The sequence below is a fragment of the Canis lupus genome, chromosome 6 (genome assembly GCF_011100685.1).
Source record: "Canis lupus familiaris isolate Mischka breed German Shepherd chromosome 6, alternate assembly UU_Cfam_GSD_1.0, whole genome shotgun sequence".
Taxonomy (NCBI): Eukaryota; Metazoa; Chordata; class Mammalia; order Carnivora; family Canidae; genus Canis; species Canis lupus.
This window is the reverse complement of record NC_049227.1, coordinates 41272595-41298836: the sequence shown is the minus strand read 5'-3', so window position 1 is coordinate 41298836 and position 26242 is coordinate 41272595. Positions and strand designations below refer to the sequence as shown.

The following is a 26242-nucleotide window of genomic DNA, read 5'->3' as shown; positions in this document are numbered from 1 at the left end:
CCTTTTCCAGTCTCAGTCTGTACATTCAAATTAAGGCTCTTTATGAAAAGCATCTTTGAGGGGCTCTGCTACATGGGCTGTTTGGTGTGTAACTCTCACACACCTTGTCAGTTTTTTAGTTTTGGAAATTCAACTTTTTATCCAGCGTTGCTAAATAATTCTTGAAATTAGTGATTTGAGCACAAAATTGATTTACTGTACACCTCACAGTTACTCTAGTGTGAAAGCGCCTGCACATCCATTTCTCTTTTATTTGCAGGTGGCACACATGACTAAAAGTGAAATGCATCTGCTCGACACAGCATTCATAGGTCCAGCACTTTTGTTTCTGGATCAGTATTTTAACAGCTTTATTGATGAATATATTGTACTTTGGATTGCTCTGGTAAGTATCATACCGTGTCCTATTTTATGATTTGTTTTCTTGTTTCTGTGGGCCAGTGCTGAAAGATCATATAATGGTAACGATTTGGCATACCAAAAAACCACAATTACAGGACTTGGCAAGAGTTCACGTGGTTTCATCTTTGAGCCATTTTTTGCATTATTCTTATTCGTGTTGCCTTCATCGGGGCTCAAAAATTCCAGGTTTCTGACTGTGTAGAGCAGGAGTGAAGTTTTATCGGAACACAGCCATGGCCATTCATGTATTGTCTGTGGCTGCTTTCAAGCTACAATGGCAAAGTTGAGCAGTTGAAATGAAGATGGCATGGTCCACAGAACCTCAAGTATTTACTGTCTCTCCGGAAAGAGTTTGTTGATCCTTCACATAAAGGAAAAATCCGTGAGGAAATTGAGTTGTTAAATCATATGGAATTGAAAACAAATCTGAAAAGAAGGGAAGAAAGTCAGAGGAGCCCGTCCTCTTTGCTTTCAGGAAGCTTAGGTATGGCCTAAGCAGGTCCTGAGAATCTAATAGTCTCTCTTCTTTCCAGGTCTTCTCTTTCTTTGATTTGATCCGCTACTGTGTCAGTGTTTGCAATCAGATTGCGTCTCACCTACACATACATGTCTTCAGAATCAAGGTCTCTACGGCTCATTCTAATCATCATTAATGAAGTTAACTTGGTGTCGTTATATAGGAAACTCATGTTTTCTGCAGGAAAGAATCTGAACATATTAAGGAGAATGGGGTGTATAAGAACAACTATAATTTATAATAATCAATGTTGTATAACTTTTCTTTGTTCTTGGTAGCACTCCTTACCTATCCTGTGTGAGAATGAGAATTTCAAGTTCCATCCTGTAATTGTCCATATTGTCATGCAGGATTTGGCCAAAGGAAGCATGCAGGAAAAATTGCCATGTGTTTTTAATTATCCTGGATTCAGAATAAAATTGTCCTGGGGAACCAATCCCTAGTGGTGGAGATTTCTAATGTAGAATATTTGCAGGCCAAAAAATGGTTGCTTTATAATTTTAACAAATCATCTTTTAGTGACATCCTTGTTTAGTGTCTTCTCAAGCTTTCTTTAACTAAGGAGCTCAGCTTGTGGCACAGACATATCCCACTAGCTTGTGAGATGGAATTAGTGATAAAGACCTTGAATTTGGATTGAAAGGTTTCCTATCTTTACATTGTTGAGAAAGTCATTTTTTTATTGCTCAAGAAATGGTATCTCTCATGGGTTTGGGAAATCCTGTTAGCATGCAGAGTAATGTGATAACTTTGTTGATCCATTTTATTTTTTTAAATAAATATATGATCTGAAAGCCAGCCTTTTTCTGTTTTATTCAGTGGAAAGATAACTGAGTTTTAATGTCATTTTTTAAAATTTAAGCAAAATTTATTTCTGTTCTTTAATAAATAAGGAAATTCAGTCAGCCACTTTGTCATGTGTCCTGCGATCTATTTTGTATAAGCTACTTAAACATAGAACTAAAAAATAAGAAATCAAATGAAACAGAACTATATTCATTTTCCCTCTCAATAGGTTTTTTTGCTGTACTTGTTACCTTTGAGATTATGTCTTCCCCTAGATTTTCAAGAAGGGAGGTTTAGGCCTCTCTGGAGCAGTTAGTAAAAAATTGTACTTCTATTCTGGCTCCATAATATACTACAGTTTGAAATGAGGACCAGATATCTTTAGTAGATATAATCCAGATCTGTTTCCATTGTATGTAGATAGTACACTTGCCTGAAGGGAGGGGGACCGCAGAAAAGAAACTAAAGAAAATAAACTATCTTCTTATTGATTTTTATTTATACCCTGTTTCCATAATCCTGGGTGAACAGTAGCTGCACTGCCTCAGCTGATAGAACTCTGGTTTCTTGCATTAACCCCATGTAGTCTTGACAGTGAAACCTTCAATTTCTTTGCTCGACTGTAGCAATAAAGAGAAATCTCTTAAAAAAAAAAAAAAAAAAAAAAGAAATCTCTTTTTATTTTTGCTTGTTAGCAACTTCTCCAGCATCTGGGGTAGAGAAGTACATAGAGGAAAATGCCAGAGCAGGTCCAGTTGAGGACAAAGCAGGAAAAAAAGAATGATTCTACTTATTTGGTACCTGTTGCCTTGCTTGATTATTGCAATAGACACAGCAGATGTTAGTTACCTACAGTGGGAATTGAGGTCTGGGAGAGGCTAAGTGGCATACCAATGACACACAGTTGTTACTTTTCCAAATGGAAACTAGACCCCGTATCTTCTGAATCCTGGTCCAATGTTCTCTCCTACACCATAGTAGGTTTGGGTGGCAAAAGCTGTAAACTGAAATGTTCAACTCTTTTTCAGCATGAAGGGAATCTGGAAAATGCTCAGATATTTGGTGTGTGCTTCCTTAGCTCTTGGTACCGTTGTCATCAAATCAAGGGTATGTTTATAGAAAACCTCAGCTGGCCTTGCCTCTTCTTGAAATCATATACCTGGTAAGATAACAGAATCACCTGAAGGAGCTTTAAAAATCACCGCTTCCTGAGTCCTATCTCTAGAGATGATTAGTAGGTTTGGGATGAGGCCTCAGAAAGTACTTTCAGAAGCTTCCCAGGATTCCAGTCCTTACTCTAAAGCTTTTTGAGGTACAGCTAGGTTTAGGAACCAGTGCTGTAAACTAATCTACCTAAAAAGATGTGGTGATTCTTCACAAAAAGTAGCAGCATACTTAACAGGTGGTGTGTGGACAGTGGGACACCGGTAGTGTGTCTCTGTGCTTCCCACATCAAATTCCATTGGCTTTAACTTCAATTTGGCCATCTCAGTCCCCTCTTTCACCCTCCAAAGACATTTGTGCTCTGTATAGAATTCAGGGACCTCTGAGGGCCACACATACATATACATTAAAAATACATTAAAAAATGAGAGTTTTGAAAGACAAGAGGCTTCCCATCCCTTACACTGTTGAAACAGAAGCTGTCATTGGTAGCACAGAGGGAAGGGGCACTTGGGTAGCTCAGTCAGTGAAGCCTTTGATTTGGGCTTAGGTCATAATCTTCAGGGTCATGGGATCGAGCCCGTGTCGGGCTCTGTGGCTCAGCACTGAGTCGGCCTGTTCCTCTTTCCCAACTGCGGATCCTCTCTCTCTCTCTCACTCTAATAAAATCTGGAAGAAAAAAAATTACAAAGGGAACATGGACAAGGTGATTACTAAACTACTTTGGGTTCTTAAGATGATGATACTATTTCCTGAAAGAGGGAAAATGACAAGCAATCCCTCTACCTTTAGCTAAAGATTGAACTGGGCTTCTCAAAATAACCAAGTAGGAAGTTGGATTGAAGGTTCCAAACCGGAAGTGATGGGCAGACAGACCTGGCTTTGGAGGCAATGTAGAGGCCTTCACTGGCTTCTGGGAACTGAAATTTCCTACCTTCAAGTTGCCCTAGATGGCAGGTGCTTCCTGGCCAGCACCTCCCAGATTCTGGAAGGCACACCTGACTGGAACTGAGAACTGTTGCCCCGTCCAGTACTGTTGCTGCCTCTACCCATGTCCCCCCACCTTCTTGTCTGAAGTGGAGCTGCCGCCCCAAAGTTCTGGGCCACTATGGCCAGTCCACACCCCCGTCCCCCCAGTCCAGCTTCTCATACCTGTTGCCTTGTGCTCCTAGTTCTCTCCCTCTCTGCCCTGGAATGGAAGTTAAGGATAACACAAAAACAACAAGAAGATTTTCATCTTTATTCTTATCTTCACATGTCCACAGACTTGCTTTTTTATGTGAAGAGACTGAGCCTTGGGCCACAACTGCTTTCCCTTTTGAGGATTTTGTGATTGTGGTTCCTGGAAGAGGGCAGTCCCAGCAACTTCTGAGGCTCCATAGCACCTGTGCCACTCTGCCACTCTGTGTCACCTGTGCGGAACATGCAGCTCGGAGCCCAGCTCTGTGAGCACAGATGTCAGAGCCTTCCAGAGTCTGGAGAAAGTGGATTCCAGGGACCCCGAACTCAAGACAGCAGCCTGAAGCGAGACCTGGTTACCAGGTCTCAGAGGAGGCCGTGGATTCTGGAGGCTGTGAGCTTTGCCAGTCCCACCATGCTGGCAGGGGCCAAAGTCCAAAACTGGCCTGTGAGTCCAGTCCCTCCTGTTGACCACAGTTCTTATTTCACAGTCTTTTCCCTTGATTTCTTCTGTTTCTTCTGTTCCTCATATTCAAGTATCTTACGTTGGAAGTAGCCTGTAGGTTCAGACACCGGTGTTAGAGGCCTGTAATCTGGCCAGGTGGATGATGATGAGTTCAGGAGTGAGGATCAGAAATAACCTGTCTGTTCCCTGTGCTCCCCCTCCACACCCACATTCCTATCAAGATTCCCATCTCCTTATGGGCCTTTGGAGATCCAGGTATTCATTTTGGCCCAAAGCTGGAGCTACAAATAGAACAATTAATAGAAATTAGCTCCAGATTAAAATAAAGAGCAACTTTTACAAAATGGCAGCTCAGAGGCATCTTTTGAGACTCCAGGTTATCTCAGTTCAACCCCACCAAGACTACATTTATTTTGTGGGCCTCCAGAGCCAGTGCTCTTCATCATAGGGCCATGCCCAATTTGGAGGCAGTGACCCTTCCTGGGCTTGGAATGATAGGGGGCTGTCACCGTCTACCTGCAGGAGGGTTCCTGCTCTTCTCCGCTTCCTGGATGAAAAGGGAGAAGAGCTGTGTCTTCACAAACTTCTTCACGAATCGGCGGTTGGTCTTGGAAGTCAGAGCCTTATAGAAGGCTCGTTCTTGGAAGTGGCCTTGCCCGTTTGCCTCCCGCTTGATATAGGAAGCATAGTGGCCCACAGTCTTGACAAAGAACTGCACAAATGGGCCCGAAACATGCTCGTTGAGCTGTTCTGAAGCTGCAGGAGACACAGAGGCCAACTCAGAAAAACCACCCACTTCTGCCTCCAGGGGCTATGAGGCCGACAGAACTCCTGGGGAAGCAGCTAGGGTTAGGGTCATAATTACAGATTAAAATGGGAGACAGGGTATGGATTCTCCACTATTTCTTGGGAAGAATCTCACACTCAGACTTGCCTTAGAATCTAGGCCCCTGGGACTGGCCCAGGACTGCTGGGTGGGATTGGCAGGGATGGTTGGGAATCCTGCCCTCAGGTTCTGTGAAGAAACCCAAAATAAGGGGCACCCAGGACTTACTCTGTGACTCATTGGTCCCCTGACCAAGGGAGTCTAAGATGTCATCCTGAAGCTTGGGTGGAAGGATATCTTTTTCGTCACCAACCTAGGAGAGGACAGAGCTAAGAAGTCAAGCGGTCTGGGAGGAGGAGTGCAGTGTTGGCAGAAAGCCCGGGGAGGTGTGAATTCTACACTCCGACTCCACCCCCAAATAATTGGCCACATAGGAAAGAAGCAACAAGCTGCTTCTTGGCCTTCAGTCTGACTGTAAACATTAGCAAGTCTCCCCTGTACCCCTGGGGCACTGGGTTTTCATCCCTGCGTCAAAGGCACCAGCATTGACTGCCGTTCATGAAGCCGTGTGCATCTTCGCCGAGGGCTCCTTGGGGGAGCTCTCCCTAGCATGGTTCTCACCCAAGGAAAGCACTTCAAGCTCAGAGGAGGAGGAACTTGGGAGACATGAGAGTGATGGAGTCAGTGGTAGGCCTGGGAGCCCAGACACTTACTGACATTAAGAAGGTTCCTTCACAAAGATTCACCAGCAGGACCTGAAATAAACACAGAACGAATGGCTTTCTCCCTGCACATCAGAGACCTCAGGAGCACTCAGCACCAGCAATTCTCCTTTTCTGCCTGACACCCTCCTCTCTCCATCCCTGGAAGCCCCAGTTCCCCTCCTTTGGAGAAGCGATGAGGGTGTAGGAAGGGAGAGGAGGAGCGTTGAGGTAGGAGGGAATGTGATCAGGGAAATCAGAGCCAGTCGCTCTCTTAATGAAACACTAATGGTAGGAACGGCTTCTATATATGGAACGCTCAGCACACGGCACACTTGAACCAGCTTTGCACATTTTCCCTCATTCAATCCTCCCCCACTGCACTTAGAGGCAATATCCCCATTTTGCAGGTGAGGAAGCAAAGAAGTTGCCCAAGGTCATACTGTAGAACCGGTTTCCAAGCCTAGATCCAGCTGTCCTAGCTGCTGTATCCATCTCCTCCCCACTGTGCCCCCTGCCCTCTGGTCAGATCTAGGCCAGCGTGGACACCTTTTGATCTTTTAAATGCTTACCACAACTTTATGTACAACTGCCCGGAGTCCTACTTTTAAAAAATTCCCTGGGATCTTTGGGCCTTCCTGCAGAAAACAGGAAGCGAAGGGAGTGAGCCCAGGGCAACAGGAACAGGGAATGAAAGGCAGTGAGGAGACCACGTGTCTGCAGGCTGCAGGGGAAGTGAACACAGGGCTGGCACCTGAGCGTGTCACTGCTGGAGGGGCCCTCAGTCCAGACCTGACATGACAAATTGGCGCCCTGCTGGTTAGATTCCAACCCGCCCATCTGTTTCTTTGAGCCTCAGAGTATTTTTCAATAATTGAGTTCGTTTCCAATATTTAATTTGGAAAATTTCACATAAAATTTGGTTTGGGGGCTTCTGAAAAGTCAGTAACTCTAACATTGGCTGGTCCATGTTTCGAAAGGACCAGGCTTGGATGGAATGGAGTGCAGCTACCTCTTTAGGCAGGGCATGTGCTCCACAGTTTACCAGGATCCTCCCAGAGCCTGGGTTGGTCACTTAAATTCCTGTGGGGCTCGTCTTTTCACTTTAGACTCTTGGTCTGGTCAGTACAGTGAATGATCCTTCTAGGCACCCTCCTTCCAAGTAAAAAGAGGGTCCGGAAAGTGTGCCAAAAGACAGAGCAGGCCCTGTAATTATTCATTATCGGGAGAAAAGCTGAACTCATCCAGGCCTGAGACCACTTGACTACATAGGCTCAAATGCCTATGTATTATTCAGGGAAGGCTGTTCATTTCAGGGAACTAAGAATGTACATGCAGCATATTTTTGGGAAGGTTCCCCAAAACCTTTCTACTATTCGCTGTCTTCCTGTCCCTTGTGTAATCCCTCCGAGGGCTCATGTGAGCAGTCAGAGAATCCCCACACACCCACAGTGGTCGCTGGCCCTTCCCCTTCTTCATCCCCTGCCCATTTCACAGAGCAGCTGCTGAGGACTAAAATAGGCCAAGGCTCTTGGAGAGCAGGAGCTGCAGCCTGGCTGGCCTTGGGGTGTCTTCCTGCCGGGCTTTCAGGGGAGGAGCTGGAACTGCAGCATCAGCGAGTTTCATAACTCTGAGGGTTGGGACATTTTAAGTCATTGCCAAATGTGGGGCTGAAACTCTGACCCAGTCAGTCATATGGCAAAGGCTCCTTCAAAGGGCCTGTCTACTCAGCACTTCTGAGGAAGGCCAGGGAAGCTATGAAGGGAAACAGCCTGCTTCTTTGACTTCCCAGCAACACTTTGTATAGGAGGGCTTTGGTTCTATGGTGCGAGGTTCCATCATTACTGGCGTGGCCTCCAATAAGTCCATTGATTTCTCTGGACCTCCATTCTTTCTTATACAAATGGAGGAAGTCCTCCCACCAGAGATGGTTTCTGCCTCTTTAGTAGCTTATGATGGGAGCCTACCTCTTCCCTTGGCCAGCCCTATGCACAGAGGGGTTAATGGTTAGCCAATGCAGACATACCTAAGTAACTCTTGTAGCTGGAGATTATAGTAACATGCAATCTCTGGGAAGTTTCTACTGACCAACCAGAGCTCATGTTTTGAGTTGTTCCTATGCCACCAGTGCCCATTTTCACCACTGAGCCAGGCCTCTGGTGTGTCTGGGGCATTGACAAGAGAGATAAGCTGACAAAAGTCAAGGGGGATCTGGACCTTTAGCCTCATTAGCCAGGTGAGCTCTGAGATGATCAAAAAATGGAGGCACCTGGGTGGCTCAGCTGGTTAAGCATCTGGCTCTTGATTTCAGCTCAGGTTATGATCTCAGGGTTGTGAGAGGGAGCCCTGTATTGGGCTACGCACTGAGCGAGGAGGAGCCTGCTTAAGATTATTTTTCTCCTCCCTCTGCCTCTCTCTCGCTGCTTGCGTGCACGCACACACGGAAGTTTTCTCTCTCTAAAATAAATAAAATTTAAATTTAAAAAAGAAAAAAGATAACTCTACCTACAAAAATCTGCAACTTTTAAGACTCACAGTTTGCAGGAGGGCTATGTTAGCTCACTTGCAAGGAATGTGAATGAATTCTAGTGAGCTGTGTATTGTATAGACCAGCTGTGCTTGTGCATCTAGATGAGAGATGGGACGCCCCAGAGCCTGCCCTTGGGAATTAACTGGCCTAGGACAGCTGGTGACCCCTGAATAAGCTGCCCCTTAGGTCCAAAAAGAAATCGTTCAGGGGGAGGATGCAGCCATTTACTGAGCGTCAACTATGTGTTAGGCACCAAGCTATGAGCTTTTTGCAGGTTATTTCCCCTTGCATCCCTGGCACTTGAACCCTGCCATCCCCATTTCATAGATAAGAAGCTCAGGCTTAAAGAGGTGAAGCACAACGCCCCCCGTCACACAGGTTACACAGGTGTTAGTCGCAGAGCCCAGGTCTGACTCCCGCTGTGCCCGGCTGCGAGTGACACCCTCTTCTTGCTGCACCGTACCTCTTCCATGGGGCTATCCATAACCTGCTGCTGAAAGCGCATTTGTACTCCGACCATGAAGGGAGTGGGGCAGCAGACAGTGTCCAGAAGGCTCTCGGGGACAACGGGGATGTAGGTGTGTGCCCAGCTGAAAGGGTAGAGCAGCGCAGCAGCAGCATGGATGCACTGAGACAGGGTGCTGGGAACAGGGCACAGGGAACACGAGTCAGAGAGGCCACCCTGCGCCTCTACCCCTTCACACCCCCTACCCCCCCACCCCCCGCCCCAGAAGTAGAAGCAAGTCTGGGAGCTGTGCTGGTCGCAGAGCTTGTGGCTACTGGTAGCTGGGAGGAGAGGGAAGAGGGAGTGCCTTCGCTCCTGCAGATGGCTGGGTGAGCCCTTCTAAATGCGCCACTGCGCTAAGCATGTGGACACTAGGAAGTACGAGGCACTGACCCTGCTTAACGAACTCACACTGTAGTCAAGGAAACAAACATGTAAACAGTAGAGCACAGCAGAGAGGCCAAGCCTTATTTCCTCCTTGTGGCTCTCCACCCTCTCAGCCCCAGTCTTTACCTCTCACAGCTCCCTCTGGCCACTAGAGGTTATTTCAAGTTAACAGGTTGGTGCCTGAGCTAGCTCGGGAAATTCCTAGATTCCAGGAACCTTTGCTCGGCAATTTCTACCCGGAAAGTCCCAGAGAGGTGGCTCCTCCACCCTTCCAGTGAAGCATTCCCTGTGTGATTACTGCCTCCGGCACAGCTCAGCCGACTCCTCACCCCACCCTCCAACACACACAGCCCTGCTCTCTGGCCTCTCTTCTCCACGGCTTCTTCGTGGCTCTTCATTTCTCCAAACAACCCTCATGCCAAGGCCAATAAAAACACAGAAGCAGAAACCCTGTTTCAGTTCTTGGTATGGAGCTTATACTTCCTGAGTTAGAAAGCTTGAGTCTTTGAGGGTCTAGCCAAGGCTTAGGCTGACTGGAAGTCCCCCGCACCCCCCACCCCGCCTGTGCTTCAGGGATCTGACATGCTCAGTGTGGGAAGGAAGTGGGGAGTGGTGGGATCTCCCTGGAGAAAGTGAGCACCTCCAAGGCAAATCCTGCCAGCCTTGGCCGGTGTCCAGGTCAGCTGGCACCTGGAGTCACCTTTACTTCCTATACACTGGTCTCGGGAAAGACAGGAGCCCCAGCTCTAGCCACAACAGAAACTTCTCATTTTTCTCCAGGGTTCAAAGTAGAAGCACTATTTCCAGAGCAATAGATTACACCACTTCCCACAAGGATTAGGCCTACAACTAGTGTCTTTTTGGTTATCACTGATTTTAGAGAGTGCTCAACCCACAGCCCTCACTCCCTGCCCAAACTTCCTTTCCTCTAAAACCCACGATATTCACCTGACCCTCTGGCCTAACATTTGAGTCCCTAACATCCTTTTCTTCCTCTTCCCTAAAAGACAGAATGAGGGTTGTCAGCCCAACATCATTGGCTTTCTCCCCCGCCCACAGCAATAGGTCAGTCTCCTACTGTTTCATGTTATTCTCCTCCATTCTGTCACATGTCTCCCCATATCTTTCTCAGACTTGAAGCCCCTAACAGGCAGAGACCAAGACATGACAGTACCCTTCTTCGCCTGTGCCCAGGGATATATTCAACTGTGAACTTATTATTAAGGATAACAGGTTTTGTACAGCAAAGGAAGCCATCAATACAACGAAAAGGCAACATACTGAATGGAAGATGTGTAAATGATATATCTAATAGAGGGTTAATATCTACAATATATAACGAACTCCTACAATTCAACACCAAAAATCATCATCATCATCATCATCCTCATCATCATCATGTGACTAAAAAAATGGGTAGAGGACCTGAATAGACACTTTTCTAAAGAGGACATACAACAGACACAAAAAGGTATTCATTGTTAGTAACTGTCAGGGAAATGCAAATTAAAACCATCATGAGGTATCACCTGACAGCAGTCAGAAGAGCTAGGATCACAAGGACAAGAAATAACAACTGTTGGCAAGGATATGGAGAAAAGGAACCCTTTTGCAATGCTCATGGGATGCAAACTGGTGCAGCCACTATGAAAAACAGTATGGAGGTTCCTCAAAAACTTAAACATTCAAACACAGTACAACCCAGTAATTCTGCTGAGCGTATACCCAAAGAAAACAAAAGCACTATGTGAAAAGCTGTATGCACTTATGTTCACTGCAGCAATATTTACCATGGCCAAGATATGAAAACAACCTAAGTGTCCATCGACTGATGAATGGATAAAGAAGATGTATATACCATGGGATATTAGCCATGTGAGATAGGAAATCTTGCCATTTATACCAACATGAATGGTCCTAGAGGATACTACGCTAAGTGAAATAAGTCAGACAGAGAAAGACAAATACCATATGATTTCACTTATATGTGGAATCTTAAAAACAAAACAAACGAAAGCAGAAACCTACTCATAAATACAGAGAACAAACTGGTGGTTGCCAGAGGGGAAGTGTGAGGGAGGGTGGGCAAAATAAGTGAAGGGGGTTAAGAGGTACAGACTTCTAGTTATAAAATAAATAAGTCACAGAGATGAAAAAAAGTACAGCATAGGGAATATAGTCAATAATCTTGTAATAATATTTTATGGTGACGGGTGTTGACTACACCTATCTTGGTAAGCACTGCATAATGTGTAGAATTGTTGAATCAATATGTTGAAACTAATGTAACACTGTATGTCAACTATACTTAATAGAAAATAATGATTAAAAAGTAAAAATAAGTAAAACTAAAAGAGCAAAAAAAAATCCCAGCTAGCTCTTACCAATAGGTGTGCGCCTGGCAGGGTGGTAGGTACCTGGTATGCACTGTTTCATTTAATCCTCGACACAACCTTGTGAGGTAGTTGCAATCATTATCTTGATTTTACAGTTAAGGAGATAATGACTTTAAGAAGTTAAGAAACTGACCTAAGGGGAAGCACAGAGCTACAGGTGGAAGAATATATTGGACTTGAACCTTGTTCTGCTGATTTCAACACCTATGCTTTCAAGCATTACAGGAGTCTCCGTACCCTAAGGTCAAAGACCATGTCTTGTTTGTCTGTATCTTCCTGATGTTTGGCATCTGGCAGACAGTTGACACATAACAAATGTTTTTTGAATGAGTGAACAAATGGATAGATGAGATGTGTTGGCCATTAAGGATGATGAGCTTGACCTCAATACCAGTATGCACCTTCTTACCCTGTCCTGTACCCTCCACCCTCCCTCCCTTCCCTAAGCCATCAAGAGTAGAATCACAACTGCACCCATCCCGACCACTCTCCACCTGGGCTGGCCCAGAACACTTCATGCCCTGCTCAGAGCTACATCTGGAATTTTCTTCAGGCTGAGGAAGCAATCAAGTTTGGAGGCAGAAGCAGGGGAATTGCAACAGCTGTTTCTCCACGAGGCTTGGTGCAGAATCAGACACAGAGGCAGGAAGGAGAGTGCAGGGGTCCTACAGCCTGATTCCCTTAGAAAGCCCTCTGACCTGTCCCCTGAACCCAGGGGCACCGGTCAGCCCAGGAGAGCTGCTCAGCAGCCAGACCCACCTGAGACCTTCTGCCAGAAAGATGATTCTTCTCTCCAGCACAGCAGAGGCAAAGATCTGAAGGATCTGCTCAAAACTGAGACAGCGCAGCAGAACACTAAAATCCACGTGTTCTAGGTGGGAGTCCAGGGGCCGTGTCAGGGAGATGAACTGCAGGGGAACCAGAGAGAGGAGGCATCACCACCCTGGATGGTGCCAGAGTCCCGGAAGGCTGGGTCTTTGCTGGTCTCCACTCGATTCTCCCCGCCCCTCCCCTGCTGGAAGCCCATCCACGGTTGGTTTCCCTCAGCACCAAGGGTCACGCTGACCCCTGTCCCTGGCCTGGCCCACACTGTGCTCTTCCTGCCTGAGGGCCTTCTCAGGCTGGCTCCCCCACCCCACCCCTGCTCAGTCTTCTTGTCTCCCCCTCCCTCCGCCTCAGAGGCCCTCGCTAATGTGTGTTTCCCATCGTGTTTCCTCCCTTTCGTCACTGCTGTGCCTTGTTAAACTATGTACTTTATCCATGTGTTTACTTATTTAATGTCTGTATCTCCACTAGACTGTAGGTGCCAGGTCAGGAATCACACTCATTGTATCCACTATTACAAGCATTCCGTGCTTATTTTTGGAGAAAGGGAAAAAGCCTGACCCCTCCCCTTATTTTATGTGGGGAAGACAAGGTTCAGGGAGACACACCCATCTTCCAAAGTGCCAAGGGTCAGGACTGGGATTCTTAAAATAATGTGCTATTTGCTGCCCCAGGCTGCTTAGTAGCATCCCTCTGAGGCACAGATGGGGACACAGGGGTGGGGACACAGGGGTGGGGATGGATGATAAGAAGTAGACAGGTGGAGGCCATAAGGTAAAGGCACTGAACACACATGGGAAGATAAGGGGGTGGGGGAAATGATGAAAAGTGGCAGTGTGGGGGGCACTGGTTTTCTTTATTATAAATACAAGTCTTGGTGGCTTTAACGAGGTCCTTGAAAGCGTCAGGTTGGGAGAATCAGAAACCTTGGGTTTGATTTTCAGCTCTGCCCCAAAATTCCAGCTGGGCCCCAGTCCCCGCCCAGCTCATGTGTTAACCCCACGAATGGCAGGACTGTGAGAGTGGTGCCACCAAAGCCCACCCTCTCCAGCCAGGGAGGGGCTCACGCTCAGGAACCCACCTCAGTGCCCGAGTCTGGGATGAAGCTCTTGAGCGTGACGGTCTTCCCGGGAGCAGGGAAGGCCGCCTCTCGGAGGCCCTGCATGAATGGGTAAATGACCGCCATGGAGATCTGGTGCCTCTTCTCCACCTCATCCAGGATCTGCAAGGCAAGGGATGGTGGGACTCAAGGCTCAAAGGAAGCCACTGGGAGGCAGTAGAGGCCCCACATATGAGTGTCCCCCTGTCTCTCCCCACCTCACAACCCCACCCTCCAGCTGCTTCCCTCTCCTCCAGGCAGAGCCCAGTCTGCGGTTTATCTCCTGCAGCTTCTTCCTTTTGCCCTCATTACCAGTTCACAGTTCTCCCTTCTCCTGGACCGACAAAAGCTCCTTTCTCCCAGGAGCCATCCCAGAGTAAACCGTTGTCCACAATGGTACCATGTCCCATCATGCTAGATGCAGTGGGAGCCCAGAAGCCTGGGCCTCTTGGGAGACTCCCCGCCCGCAGGGCCAGGGCCAGGGCCAGACCCCATCCCTCAGAACCCTGCACAGATGAACACTCCACCAAGCAAAGGCTGACAGTGTCCTGCCCTCATCCTCCCAAGGCCTGCTGGGGTCAGAGCACTCTGAAGCTTTTGCGTGGCCACTGAGACACGCCCCATCCATTCTGAGAACTGACTCAGATGTCCTGGCGCTCCAGGTAGCTCCAGCAGGAGAAGCCCTGCAGACCTCCACCCTCAGAGGAGTCAGAGGGAGTCTCAGGAACCCCAGTGTATAGTAATTGTCTTCATATTTGTTCAGTGTCCCGTGTTTCTCATGTCAGTTCATTGGAGCCTCACACCAGACAATGAGTCAGGGAGGTGAGGGATCATTGCATGTATTTGCCTGATGAGGAACTGGAAACTCCCACCCCCTAACCTGGGGCTCTCCCTGCTGTCCTGCTCCAGCTGCTTTCTTACCTGACCAGAGTGGGAGCATGGGCTCTCTTCAGGGGAGACAGTCCCTGGGCTCAGTTCCCACTCTTCTCGAAAATAAAGTGGAGCCCAAGCACCTCTCTGCCTCAGTTTCCCCAAGTGTGCCTTGGTTTGACCCCAGCTGTGAGGGAAGAGCTCCACTAAAAGCCCAGGGAACACACGTGGGTCAGGCAGCCAGGGAGCTGAACAGGCCCAACAGGCCCCGAGGAATCCCACTCCACCTCTACCTTGGAGAACAGGCCGAAGCAGCCGATGCAGCTGATGATGCAGTACACCTTGGGAAGACGAGGGCCACGGCCGGCGGGCTGTGGAGGGACAGAGAGGCTCCTTCAGCACTGCTGCCTCCCTAGGGCTTCTCCCAGCTGGGGCTGATGGGGCAGAAGGCTGGTAGTGGGGCTGGGGGAGTCGTGGACAATGGTGGGTCAGATGGAGAAAGGCCTGGCTGGGTAGAGGTTCTGTTTGTGGCCCAGGCAACAGGGAGGCCAGAGCAGCCACCAAAGCCAAAAGAAGATAGCCCTGAAGGGGCCAAGCACCGCCACCATCAGCACCAGAGCCATCTGGGGTCTGCAGAGAAAGGGAGCGAGTGTGGTGTGGAGAGAACACTGGCTGGAGAGGACAGCACTGTAACAGTGACTTGGAGAATCCCCTGGAGACCCAAGAACCACCGTCTGAATCCCAGTCTCTGCTCTGGGAGGCTCCAGGAGCTGAGGCAGACAGGCCTGGGTACAGAAGGTGGAGAGAGGATGAGGAGCCGCCCCCAGGGTGAGCTGTTGAGAGCTTGGGAAGGGCAGAGACCAAAGCAAGGCCAGCAAAGGTCGCCTGGGCGGCCAAGGAGGGGCTTGTGTCCCCGTTCCTGCAGGGTTGCAGAGGGCACTAACATGGCAGCAGGTGCTGGGTTGTGCTCTCCCTGCAACCACCACTGCCAGGGAGCCTTGGCTTTTGCAGCTGAAGCTCGAGCAAGCCCAGCTGTGGAGCAGAGCGGGCCACAGAGAGGAGGGGGCAGTTCTGAGCAGCACAAACCAAGAGGCGCCTGCAGTATCCAATCTTCCTGCTCCCATCCACGTTGGTCAGAACAAAGGAAAAGGTCTCCCTGCAAAAGAACAGACACATATTTGCATTTACTCACTGGATCCTAAAATCGGAAGGCAGTCAGTCTCAGAGAGATGCTGAGGAGGGGTCAGGAGGGCAGAGGGGAGCTGCCGATTAATCATGAGAGTAGTAACCACATCAGTAACTTATTAAGTGCTTATTGGCATCCAGCTCTACACAGGCCACCTCGTTTAATTCTCAAAACAACCCTTTGAGGTGGGTTCAATTACTCTTCCCCACTTGAAACACAAAGGAACTGAGGCTGAGGTGATTCTTATCCAAAGTCATTTAGCTCAAAAGTGGTAAAGCCAAAATCCAAACTCAGGCAGCCAAATTCCAGGGCTGACGCTGAAAGGGACTTTGCCACATTGCTTTCTTAGAAGCCAAGGGCTTTCTGCAAAGTCTGGCTTCTGCCAGAGGCAGTCAAAACACGGCAATGGGTCATTCCCAGGATGGGCGAGACAGCCTTGCCCTTCTCTGGACATAGGTGACTGACTGATTAACCTAGTTGTCCAGGATCCTTGACCCTGGGGGACTCCAGGCAAGATGTTCCTAAGTGAATCAACTCTAGTCCCACCCCGTCAGGAGGGAAGCTGGTGAGAACCTGGCACAGCAGCAGGGTGAGGGAGCCAGGGGACCCACAGAGCTCACACCTGTCCCTTCCCCCCCAGAACCAGATTCCTCTGTCCCAGGCCCAAGCAGTCACCTGGGGTACTCAGTGAGCGGTGCCCACGCATTCCCATCTGGGAAGCAGAACAAGGGAATGGCTCCGAGCAGCCGCTCCTCCTCCTCCTGTTGGCCCCGAAGCAGGTTCTCCCGCTAGAAGGAATGGCAAAAGAGACCAGTGACTTGTGGAGGAAGGGGCAGGAGGAGAGGGCTGGGGGGTTGGCAGGCTTCTTTGGCAGCTCCAAAGCAGTTTGAGAATCAGCTTTCCTGGGGGCTCAGCAGGTGCCTCTGCCTGTCCCTCTGCACAGGGACTTCATTCCGGGGCAGGCCAGCTCAGGCTGAAAGCCCCTCCCAGGCCAAGTCTGCATGAGCCTCAGTCAGACATCAGTACCCTACACATCCACACAGGCAGGGAGGAGGCCAGGGCCTCACTGAATCCAGAAAGGCCCAGAGGCTGCCTGGTCTCCTGGGACGGCCGCATGAGAGAACCACCACATCAGAGCAGCGGCCGCCTCAGCTGTCGAGCTGCTGTCCGGGTTAACGAGAAGGATGCCCTGTCCCCACCCCTCCCCCAGTGCGGAGCAGACAAGAAGGAGCCTGGTGTTTGGGCTGTGGCCACAGGCTGAGCCTGCCCACCAGCTGTGAGCCTGCCCCACCCTCTCCTTCCCACCCACCCTGGCCTGGGGAGGCCTGCTAGGGGCCTGGCACAAGGCAAGCCTCTCTAGACAAGGGGACTGAGAGGGGAATTTGGAAGAGCGACGAGGCCCAAAGGGGCAGAAGAACCAGCCTGGTTTCCCAGCTAGGGAGCCCAGGTCAGTTCCTCACAAAGAAGCCAGACCTAGATTCTGTGGGTGATAACAGGAAACAGGGCTGGGCCCTAAGGAAATAGGAGCACTGGGCACAGGGTGGCCCTAGACTCAAACCCGCAGGGTGGAGTGAGGGAGAGGGCACCTCCACCCCTACCCTCCTGCCACCCAAATCCTGGCTCCCCCTGCCCTCTCCTTCAGCCCTTACCTTGGGAAACTGGTAGATGATGATGGGCTCATAGTCATCCCCTGAACTCTTTCTTTTGAGGGAAACCACCAGGAGGTATTCAAAGAAGTGTTGCCCTCCAGCAAAGGTGGGCAGACTGATCTCCTGGGCCCTTTCCGGTTCCTTTACAGCTTCCCTCTCCTGGAGAGATCCTGAAACCAAGACACCAGGGCCCACTTGGTATCTCAGTGGCCGGAGCCCCGAGTGGTCTGTGTGGCTCCAGGCAACTTCTGCACCTCGGACTCCCCATGCCAACGCTGAGGTCCCTGGAGCCTGCCCAGTTCCTCCGGGCCTGAACAGGGTCAGGGCCAACTGGGCAGTTTTGGAGCCTACCCTGGGAGATTTGTGAAAGCACAGGGAGCCAAGAGGAGAACAGAAACCTCTGATTTGGAAGCCAAGGAAATGTACTGGGGAGCCAGTTGGGAGGCCCTCTGCCCCAGAGGCAAAAACTGTGCTCACCCATGGGTGCCCAGGGCAGTACCTGAAACAGTAAGCCCCAAATGGACACATACCCAAATCAGAATAGATCCCAGGGCCATGTGTCTGTGACCACAGAGGGCATGACCAGCTCTAAAATCTAATAGGGGAAGCATCCTGGCCTAGTCACATGGGGGACCAAGTGGAGGTCAAACTATAAAAGACTCTACACTTAAGAGGAGGAGGAAGAAGCATTTCAAGGAAGAAACAGCCTCATTGAAGAGGGTCACCCTAGAAAACAGGAAGTGGGCAATCCAGTCCAGACCTGCTCGGAGTCGAGGCAGCCGGTTGCGGAAGAGCCTGAGCATCCCGCCTACCACTTGTCCTTCCATCTTCTCCAACTTTCGGGGCATGGAGTGCTTCCCCTTCCTCCAACACAGACTGGCTACTGAGAGCCTGAGAGAAGGGCTGCCGCTTCAGTCTCCAACCACAGCTCCATGAAGCCACGCCGTGTGCTGCCTTCCAGATAGGGGAGGGCGGCTTCTATCCCGAGCACCCAATGATTGAGCAAGAAGGATGTGACGGGACCCAGGAAGGCAACAAAACGACCGCATCAAGAAGGCAGCATCCTGGCACTGCAGCTCAGACCTCAGCTCCTCCCAAGAGCCCCAGGGTGTGGCAAGAGAAAAGGTCAGGAGCAAACACCTCCAAGGCCCAGCTGCTTCTGGGCTAAAGGCTTTGAATTCTGGGCTGCACACTGTGCAGTGAGTTTATTCACAACCTCGGGACAGGGAAGAAGGCCCAACAGCAGACTGTGGGCACTGGAACCTCACCAGCCCCAGGACAGGGATCTTAGATCCCATAACTTCAACTCCTGACCTTTCATATCTCAACTTGATTCACTACCACCAAAAAAACCCTGCAAGGCCCACCGCTGCACTCTGGAGCTTCCAGAGCTTCAGGACTGCAAGCAGGGCACAGGCCCAAACATTCCCCCACAGCCAACATGGCACTGCCTCCCCTGAGGGAGATAAATAGACTTGGCCCATTAATTCTCCAAATGGAAATTTTTTTCTAGCGAGAGAGTCCTGGAAATTGATCTGAACCTAAAACTCTCTTCTCCTGGAGGTAAAAATAGGAGCAAATCCATCTCTGAGCTGGAGAATTCCTGACACCTCAGGATGATGTACAGTGGTCCATCTCTCACCCCCTGCAATATATCCTAAGACTGACTTCTCTCACGGGACCCGTTCCCAGGGCTCCAGCAAAGAATCCCTCTTCCCAAATAGGAAGCACTGCCTCAGGTCGTCCTCCCTGGCCTACAGGAGGGGACTGGATGCATCAGCAGCCTTGGGGGTCACTCAGTGATGGTGGAATGCAACTGGGCTGATCTCTGCCCCACTCCTGCTCAGTGGTTTTTGCCTGCTGGGCCAGGTCAAAATTTCTGCCCAAGCTAAAAGCAGAGTACCTGACCCCTTGGGCTCTAGTGGTGTCTAGAGGCTGTATCTGGAGGCTGGAGAAGAGAGAAAAAGAGCAACAAATCACCTAGGATTCTCACGTAAACTGCTGCATGACTAAATGCATGGGGTAAGAGCCAGGAGGTGAAAGGGTTTGGTGTCAGCTTCTGCCACTCCGGCAAACAATTAGCAGCCCTCTGGGGGAAAGTGGGTTGTTGGAAGAGGGAAGATGGCTGCCTTGTTCTTAAGACCAGGACAAACATTATATGGTCTCATTCATTTGGTGAATATAAAAAATAGTGAAAGGGAAAAAAGGGGAAAGGAGAGAAAATGAGTGAAAATATCAGTGGCGGTGACCGCACATGAGAGACTCCTAACTCTGGGAAACGAACAAGGGGTGGTGGAAGGGGAGGTGGGAGGGGGGTTAGGGTGACTGGCTGATGGGCACTGAGGGGGGTACTTGACGGGATGAGCATTGGGTGATATGCTGTATGTTGGCAAATCAAACTCCAATTAGAAAAAAAAGAGCAGGCTTTTGTGGGACTAGTGAGAGCCAGTACTCAGGGGCCCAGACGTGACACATGGGGAGAACTCCAAACAAGTAAGGATGTCACAAATGCTGTAATGGTGAGGACAATGACCCAGAATACTCAAAACTGTCATCACAAAGGCAAGATTTGCCTTACAAATCTGCACAAACTTATTGCCCAATCCCTACCACCTATCTGAGGAACAAGTATCTGCCTGATACAGATGGGGAAACTGAGGCACAGAATAATCCAGGGACTACTAATAGAATCCGTTGGGAGTAGGAATTACGAGAGTTCCATGTCTATGCTCCCACCTTCCGGAGGCAGTACATACCAAACATCCCACAAATGTGAGGTGCCTCCTGTTTGCAAGTCTTTGAGAAACCCAAATCGTTTCACTGATCATTCCAGAACCTCAGGAAATTATTCCTCTCCCTAAAGCCTTTGAGTTGCATTTTCAGCCCATTTCCTCCTGTTTTATCAGGAGAGCCAGGAGAACAGCAAAAGTCACAAAATCAAACAAAAGAAGTTACTAGATTTTTGGGTTGAAGCCCAAGAAATCTGGAAAAAAAGAATGCTTTTTTTTTTTTTTTTTCTTTTCAAAGAGGTTTATCAACAGAAGAGAAAAGCCGAAGAGAAAGCACTCTCTCCTACTAATATAGGTCAGCTCATTTAATCCCCAGGGCCCTGGGATGAAATTACTATCTTGAGTTTTTTAGTTGAGGAGGGAGCCACCCTTTCTAGGGAAGTCAGGTTACACTTGTTCCTCCAACAGGATGCCCCTCCCACACTACCTGAGTAGTCACAGAACCAGCCAGAATATAGGTGAGGGGACTTTCTGGAACTTTGATTTGGAAAGTGAGCCCTTCCTTTTCTAGCTCTGTTGCTCTCAACTTAGGACCACCACCACTGCCACTTCTTCCCACCAGGATGGTTTACAAACCATGTACACACTACACACACACACACACCCTCTTACCACACAATTTCCCTGAGCCCGAAAGGACAAAAGAAGGGGAACACCCCAGAAAGGTGGAGGATGGCATAATAGATGGGGAGGGCACGCTCTTCTGGCCTGACAAGTGGCTGACCTCAGGACAGGTAATACAGGCTGCTCATCTCACAGCTACCCCATGCCCAGGAAGCTGCTCCAGACATAGTCATCAGCCCAGTTTTGGGGCTGGGGTGGGTGGGAACAACAGCAATGTTTCCTCTGAGCTGCAAAAAAAGCAGAACTCTTCAATTCACCCACATTTCGGAGGCAATGGAGCCCTGGAAAGACCAGGCCAGTACCCTCCAGAGAGCAGAGGACAACAGGCCCGCCAGAAGGGCTGAACTCTGCTCCAGCCATTGTGGTCCCGCTCCCTACCCCCACTCCGGTCTCTGGCCTCTCCTCCTTGAAATGACCTGATACTGGACGCCTGTGTTTAGGGGGAGCAGCAAGGACTGGGGGTGCCCGCCGGAGCGGCCACAGAAGGAGCACTGATGCCTTCGCGGGGCCTCCGCCATTCCGGGGGCTGGAGGAGGAAGGGGTCTCCTTCAACTCTTGATTGCCAGTGTCTGAAGGCACCCCGATTTACTTTCAATGCTCCTTTCTCCTCGGTAAGTGGGGCCTCTGGGCAAAGGGCTTACGGGGTCCTGTGCGCAGCCTCAGGACGGGCGCCTGCAAGCCGGAACGCAGGAGCTCCCGCCGGCAGCGCCCAGCGCGCTGGGGGGCCGCAGGGGGCCGCAGCGGAGCCCCAGGGCCCGGGGTTGCTTCCCTGCCCAGGGGGGCGTGAGGCGGCCCGGGGCCCCAGGCAGCGGCCGCGGGGCGGGCTCGGCCGGGGGCGGGGGCGAGGGCGGCACTGGCCGGGCCGCGCCCCCAGGTGCAGGCAGCGGCGGTCGCGTCGGGAGCCGGGTTTCCGGGAGCCCAGCGGCGGGGCGGGGCTGAGGCCGGGCCCGGGGCCCCTCGAGCACCCCGCGGTTACGCCACGGCTTCCTGGCTGGAGGGACGCGTGGCCCCGGGGCCCCACCACGGCTTCCTCGCCCCCCCCCCCCGCCCCCAAGGGCCCGGCCGCTCCGCTGGCCTCCGGCCCGGCGTCAGCTGGCCGCGCCCCCCGCACCTGCGCCCCCGCCCCCCGCGCACCTGGCGGCCGGCCAGCGCCCCCAGCCCCGGGCCCCGGAGCCAGCGCCCCCGCCCCGGGCCCCCAGCCCCGGGCCCCGGAGCCAGCGCCCCCACGCCCCGGAGCCAGCGCCCCCGCGCCCCGGAGCCAGCGCCCCCACACCCCGCACCCCCTACCCCCCGCGCCCCCCGCGCCCGCACTGACCCCCGCGGCCGCGCTTCCGTCTCAGGCTGGCTCGCAGGCGGCGGCCGAGCCCGTCCATGGCCCGGCGAGTGCGGGCGCGCGTCCCGGGTCCAGGGCGGGCCCCGCACTTTCGCTTTCCCGCGGGGGGGCGGGCGGCGCACCTGGGCGGGCCGGCTGTGCCCTCGGGTGGCTGGCGCCGGCTGGCCGAGGGCGCTCACGCGCGTCCGGGACGGGGCGGCGCCACCGCCCCCCCCCGCCCCCCGCCGCGGGGCACCCGGCACGCGCGACCTGCCTGCCCGGCGACCTGTCTCGCCGCCCTGCTCCGCGGGCTCCCGACCCAGGGGGCGCGGAGCTCCAAGAGGCCGCGCAGCCCTGCACCTTCCAGCGCCCCCGCCCCCGCGCCGTCGGTGGGCCGTCCGAGCTCCCGGGCCGTCCGAGCTCCCGGGGCCGTCCAAGCTCCCGGGGCCCTCGGAGCCTCCCGGGACCCTCCGAGCTCCGGTGTCCTGCGCCCGCGCGGCACGTGCCCTCACTCCTCTCCCTATTACACTTCCCTGAGAACCAGCGAGCCAAGGGCTACTCTTTGGGATCCAAGGAGGGACAGGAGCGCCGAGGATTCTGACCCTGCCTTTCCTCCAGAGTGTTCTTGGGCAAATCAGCCAAGTGGGGGTAATCCCTCCCCTTCCACCCCACGGAGACGTGGAAGCTAGGGAACAGAAAGCTCTCTGTGGACTCTTATGGGACCCAAATGCAAGGGATGATGATGATGTCAGATGCAGCTGTAGGCACTCCTGGTCTAACGGGAAACCCCCTACAGCCTTTCAGCTCCTTCTGCATCCTTCTTATATTCATTGGTTTTCAAACATGCAGAGAGTTCAAGCTTTCGTTGTGGGACTAAAATTTGCATCCGATTCACCCCGCTTGCTTCTGGGCCCTCTGTGGGTCTCCCCTCTCCCTCCCAGACCTGCATCTGTAGGGTGGGAAGTGTGGAAGGTGTGCAGAGTCCAACTGAAGTGTCTCCATTCACAGATGTTTTAGTCTCAGTTTCATGTGTGGGAGACAGAAGACAGGGGCAGAAATGTGTTTGGGATCCATAGAAATGACCCTCAGACCTACAGCTCCTTTCCTTCTCCTAAGAATGGCCTCCAGGTACCTCTCCTGTCACAGACAAGGTGGATGAGCAGGAGTAGAGAATCCAGCCCTGGTATTAAACTGTCTAGTCTTTGCCAGGAGGTTCTAAAAGTTGTCTGTATTCTGAGCCTATGCAATTTTGTACATAATTACATGGTCTGTTTCTGTTCCCTATTCTCTGCGTGTTACATCCACATGCAAGGACATATCTCTTCCCCAAGTATCTTCTTTTGGCTGCATTGTTGTCCTATGCTTCTCTGTCTAAGTACAGTAGTTGTTCATGATCGACCTGTCCAGCTGGCTGAATATTGTGGTTCCTTAATTTTCCCAACCTATTCTACAGTGGTCCAAACCAAACTAGTTCCTTCCTTTGAAAACAGATGAAGAAATATGTGCACATGTACACTAGAAAGACATGCACAGATGTTCGTGGAAATCCTATTTGAAATAGCCTCAAACTGAAAATGATCTCAAATGTCCCTAAACACTGAAATGGATAGACCGTGGCATATTCTTACAATGGAATACTGTACAGCCGTGAAGATGTAAATAAATCCCTGCTGCTTGTGACACGGCTACACCACATAAACGTGATGTTGAGCCAAAGAACCAGACACAAAAGAGCACATAATGTAGGTTTCCATCTATATAAAGTTAAAAACAAGCAAAACTAATATATGGTATGAGAAGCCAGGATGATGGTAGACTCATGAAGGAAGGATTTATGAAGTAATGATTGGAAGAATACCACAGGGCTTCTGGGGTGCTGGGATTGTCCTAATTCTTTATCTAGTGGCACATACATAGATGTGTTCACTATGTGATCATTCTTTGCACTGTACACTTTCATGCATTTTTCCATATGTATATGAGTTTAATTTATTTTATAAAAAGATATTTATTTTTTTAGAGAGACTCTGTGTGTGTGTGTGTGTGTGTGTGTGTGTGTGAGGTGGAGAGCAGGAGAGGGAATCTGAAACATTTTAAAAGATTTTTAAAATACTCATTAGGACCTTAAGGTGACATAAATAGAAGTATAAGCCAGTTGAGAATGAGAAAATACAGATAACAGTAGGAAAGTTAATTGTTGCTTAGTTCGAGGGACATATGGGTTTGAAATGGCAGGTTAAAATGGGAAAGGTTAGTGATAAGCCTAGTGATGAAATAGCAGGAACAAGATGTAAAGTATGAGAGAGAGTGGCAGGTGGATCAAGGTCTGAGAGGAAGGGAGAAGGTGAGGGTACAAGATTGGCTTCAAAAGAGAACTTTATTTGAAGGGGAAAAAAGGAGATGAGAATGGGTATGGAGCTGACTGATTTGGTAGATAGGAAAGTTGAAAGTTACAAGATGGAACAAGAGGCCTCAGTTTCTGCTAAGAGAATGTCCTCCCCACCCCACCCCCACCCCCGCTTTTCTTCCTTTAACTGTCATTCCCCACATTATTCCACAGATTATTCTTCCAGAGTCTGGCTGTAGAGTGGAAGAATATGACATGAGCCTTTCTTTCTTGAAGATCTTGAAAGGAAGCTCCCAAATGAGTTTTGTTCAGGGAGGTAGAGTGATAGAAGGATATTGCCAAAGACAGAACTTAAAAGCAAAGTATCACTGCTTTTGGGGTCTGCAGTGGGGTCCTCTCCTGGATACTTCTCTGCCTACCCTCACACCTGCCCCTATGCTCCAGGGGCCAGCTGACCTGACTGCAGTGGAAATGCTCTGGAGTCCAGCCTTGCCTCCATATTCACATATTCTAGAATGATCAATGTTTATTACACTCCAGGGGGAATGAGGATACATGCACAGGATATGATATTGCCCTTTGGCACAAAGACACCAAAACAACAACAAAATCAAAAACCTGTCCGGAGGATGGGCTTTCTGGTACAGAATAACATTATCAATAGTCCTGTACAATTCCTCTTCATAGCTTGAGATGAGCAGCTCAACTATCTAGCCTTCAGACTATCTTGGAGTCTTGGCTTCTGATCTCCTGTGATAAATGACTTGGATGACAACCAACCATCTGTCAGGAAAAAGCAATGGTGGCCAGGATTTGTAAAGGACATCTGAATAATGGAAACAAAGATGACCTTTGATTTACAGCAAAGAGCTTCTGGAGCCAGTGTTCTCAAACTGCTCTCTTTTAGACAAGTCTGTGCTCTATATTTGTATAACCTTGACCAGACCTTGACCCTTTCCCATTTAAATCAGATCTTCCTGTTAGCCTCAATCACACCATTTCCTTTGTTTCTGTAAAAGCACTTATTCGTAGTTACATATATATTTCTGAGATTATTTAACTACTTTCTCCTTTTCTAGAGTTTTCCCAAGAGGCATCAGTTTTGTCTCTTTTGCTTGACTCTGTGGGTGCACACGAGGTAGTCAGTAAATATTTGAGTGAATAAATGAATGGATGACTCCAAGGGTAGTCTGCCCTAACCTTTTGTCTCTAAGGAGACAGGAAATTGCTGGAAGCATGTTTGTTCTGGGTTCTACTCAGGGCAAACACTCAGGTTGCTTAACACCCATTCTGCCTTTATCTTGGCTGGCAATCTTTGGCTAAAGTTGTATCACGTGGGCGGAATCTGATCCTTGAAGTCCAAGTTTCCTCTCTCGAGCTTCATTTATAGTGGGCATGCAACTCAGCTCTGACTAGTAAGGAGCTATCTATTCTAGTCGGGGGGCAATCTGCTGGGGATATCTGGTACAAGTTTCTCTAGAAGGGATGGTATTTTTCTGCCTCTGGACATCACTGGGTTTGGACATGACAGGAGCTGCTGAGATGAAGCCAGCACTTGCGCAGAACGAGGCCAACATGCTCTCAGAGTAAGGGGGCAGGTGCCAGGGGTGGCTGGCAGGAGCTGGCAGCTGCCTCAGCTCTGCACTTCTTACCCGAGGTAATAGTTCTCACAGAAAGGGGGT

The 26242-nt window shown here is 50.3% G+C and overlaps 2 protein-coding genes across 7 annotated transcripts in view; one reads left to right on the top strand and one right to left on the bottom strand.

Annotated features, from left to right (window-relative positions):
- CEPT1 (choline/ethanolamine phosphotransferase 1) overlaps positions 1-1717 on the top strand; it is a 37837-nt gene extending 36120 nt beyond the window's left edge. For all 3 annotated transcript variants that reach the window (XM_038541003.1, XM_038541005.1, XM_038541004.1), the window contains exons 8-9: positions 260-385; positions 936-1717. In XM_038541003.1, the coding sequence (XP_038396931.1) occupies positions 260-385; positions 936-1055 (246 nt within the window). In that variant the 3' untranslated portion in view covers positions 1056-1717. The remainder of the gene's footprint in view (positions 1-259; positions 386-935) is intronic.
- A 2372-nt stretch (positions 1718-4089) lies between these two features.
- DENND2D (DENN domain containing 2D) lies at positions 4090-22371 on the bottom strand. 4 transcript variants are annotated; one of them, XM_038541000.1, is made up of 13 exons: positions 22217-22371; positions 17489-17658; positions 16515-16627; positions 15740-15809; positions 14947-15024; positions 13766-13906; positions 12619-12767; positions 9035-9212; positions 6614-6679; positions 6054-6095; positions 5569-5653; positions 5031-5270; positions 4090-4605 (listed from the first exon to the last, which is right to left on the bottom strand). In XM_038541000.1, exons 1-13 carry the CDS (start codon positions 22272-22274, stop codon positions 4529-4531), a joined length of 1467 nt encoding a protein of 488 aa, XP_038396928.1. In that variant the 5' UTR covers positions 22275-22371; the 3' UTR covers positions 4090-4528. The 4 variants fall into 4 exon arrangements, with proteins under 4 accessions (XP_038396928.1, XP_038396930.1, XP_038396927.1 ...); XM_038541002.1 differs by lacking the exon at positions 6614-6679 and adding an exon at positions 17820-17835 and having other exon boundaries at positions 17489-17644; positions 22213-22289; XM_038540999.1 differs by lacking the exon at positions 22217-22371 and adding an exon at positions 18249-19726.
- Between the last annotated feature and the right edge of the window lie 3871 nt (positions 22372-26242).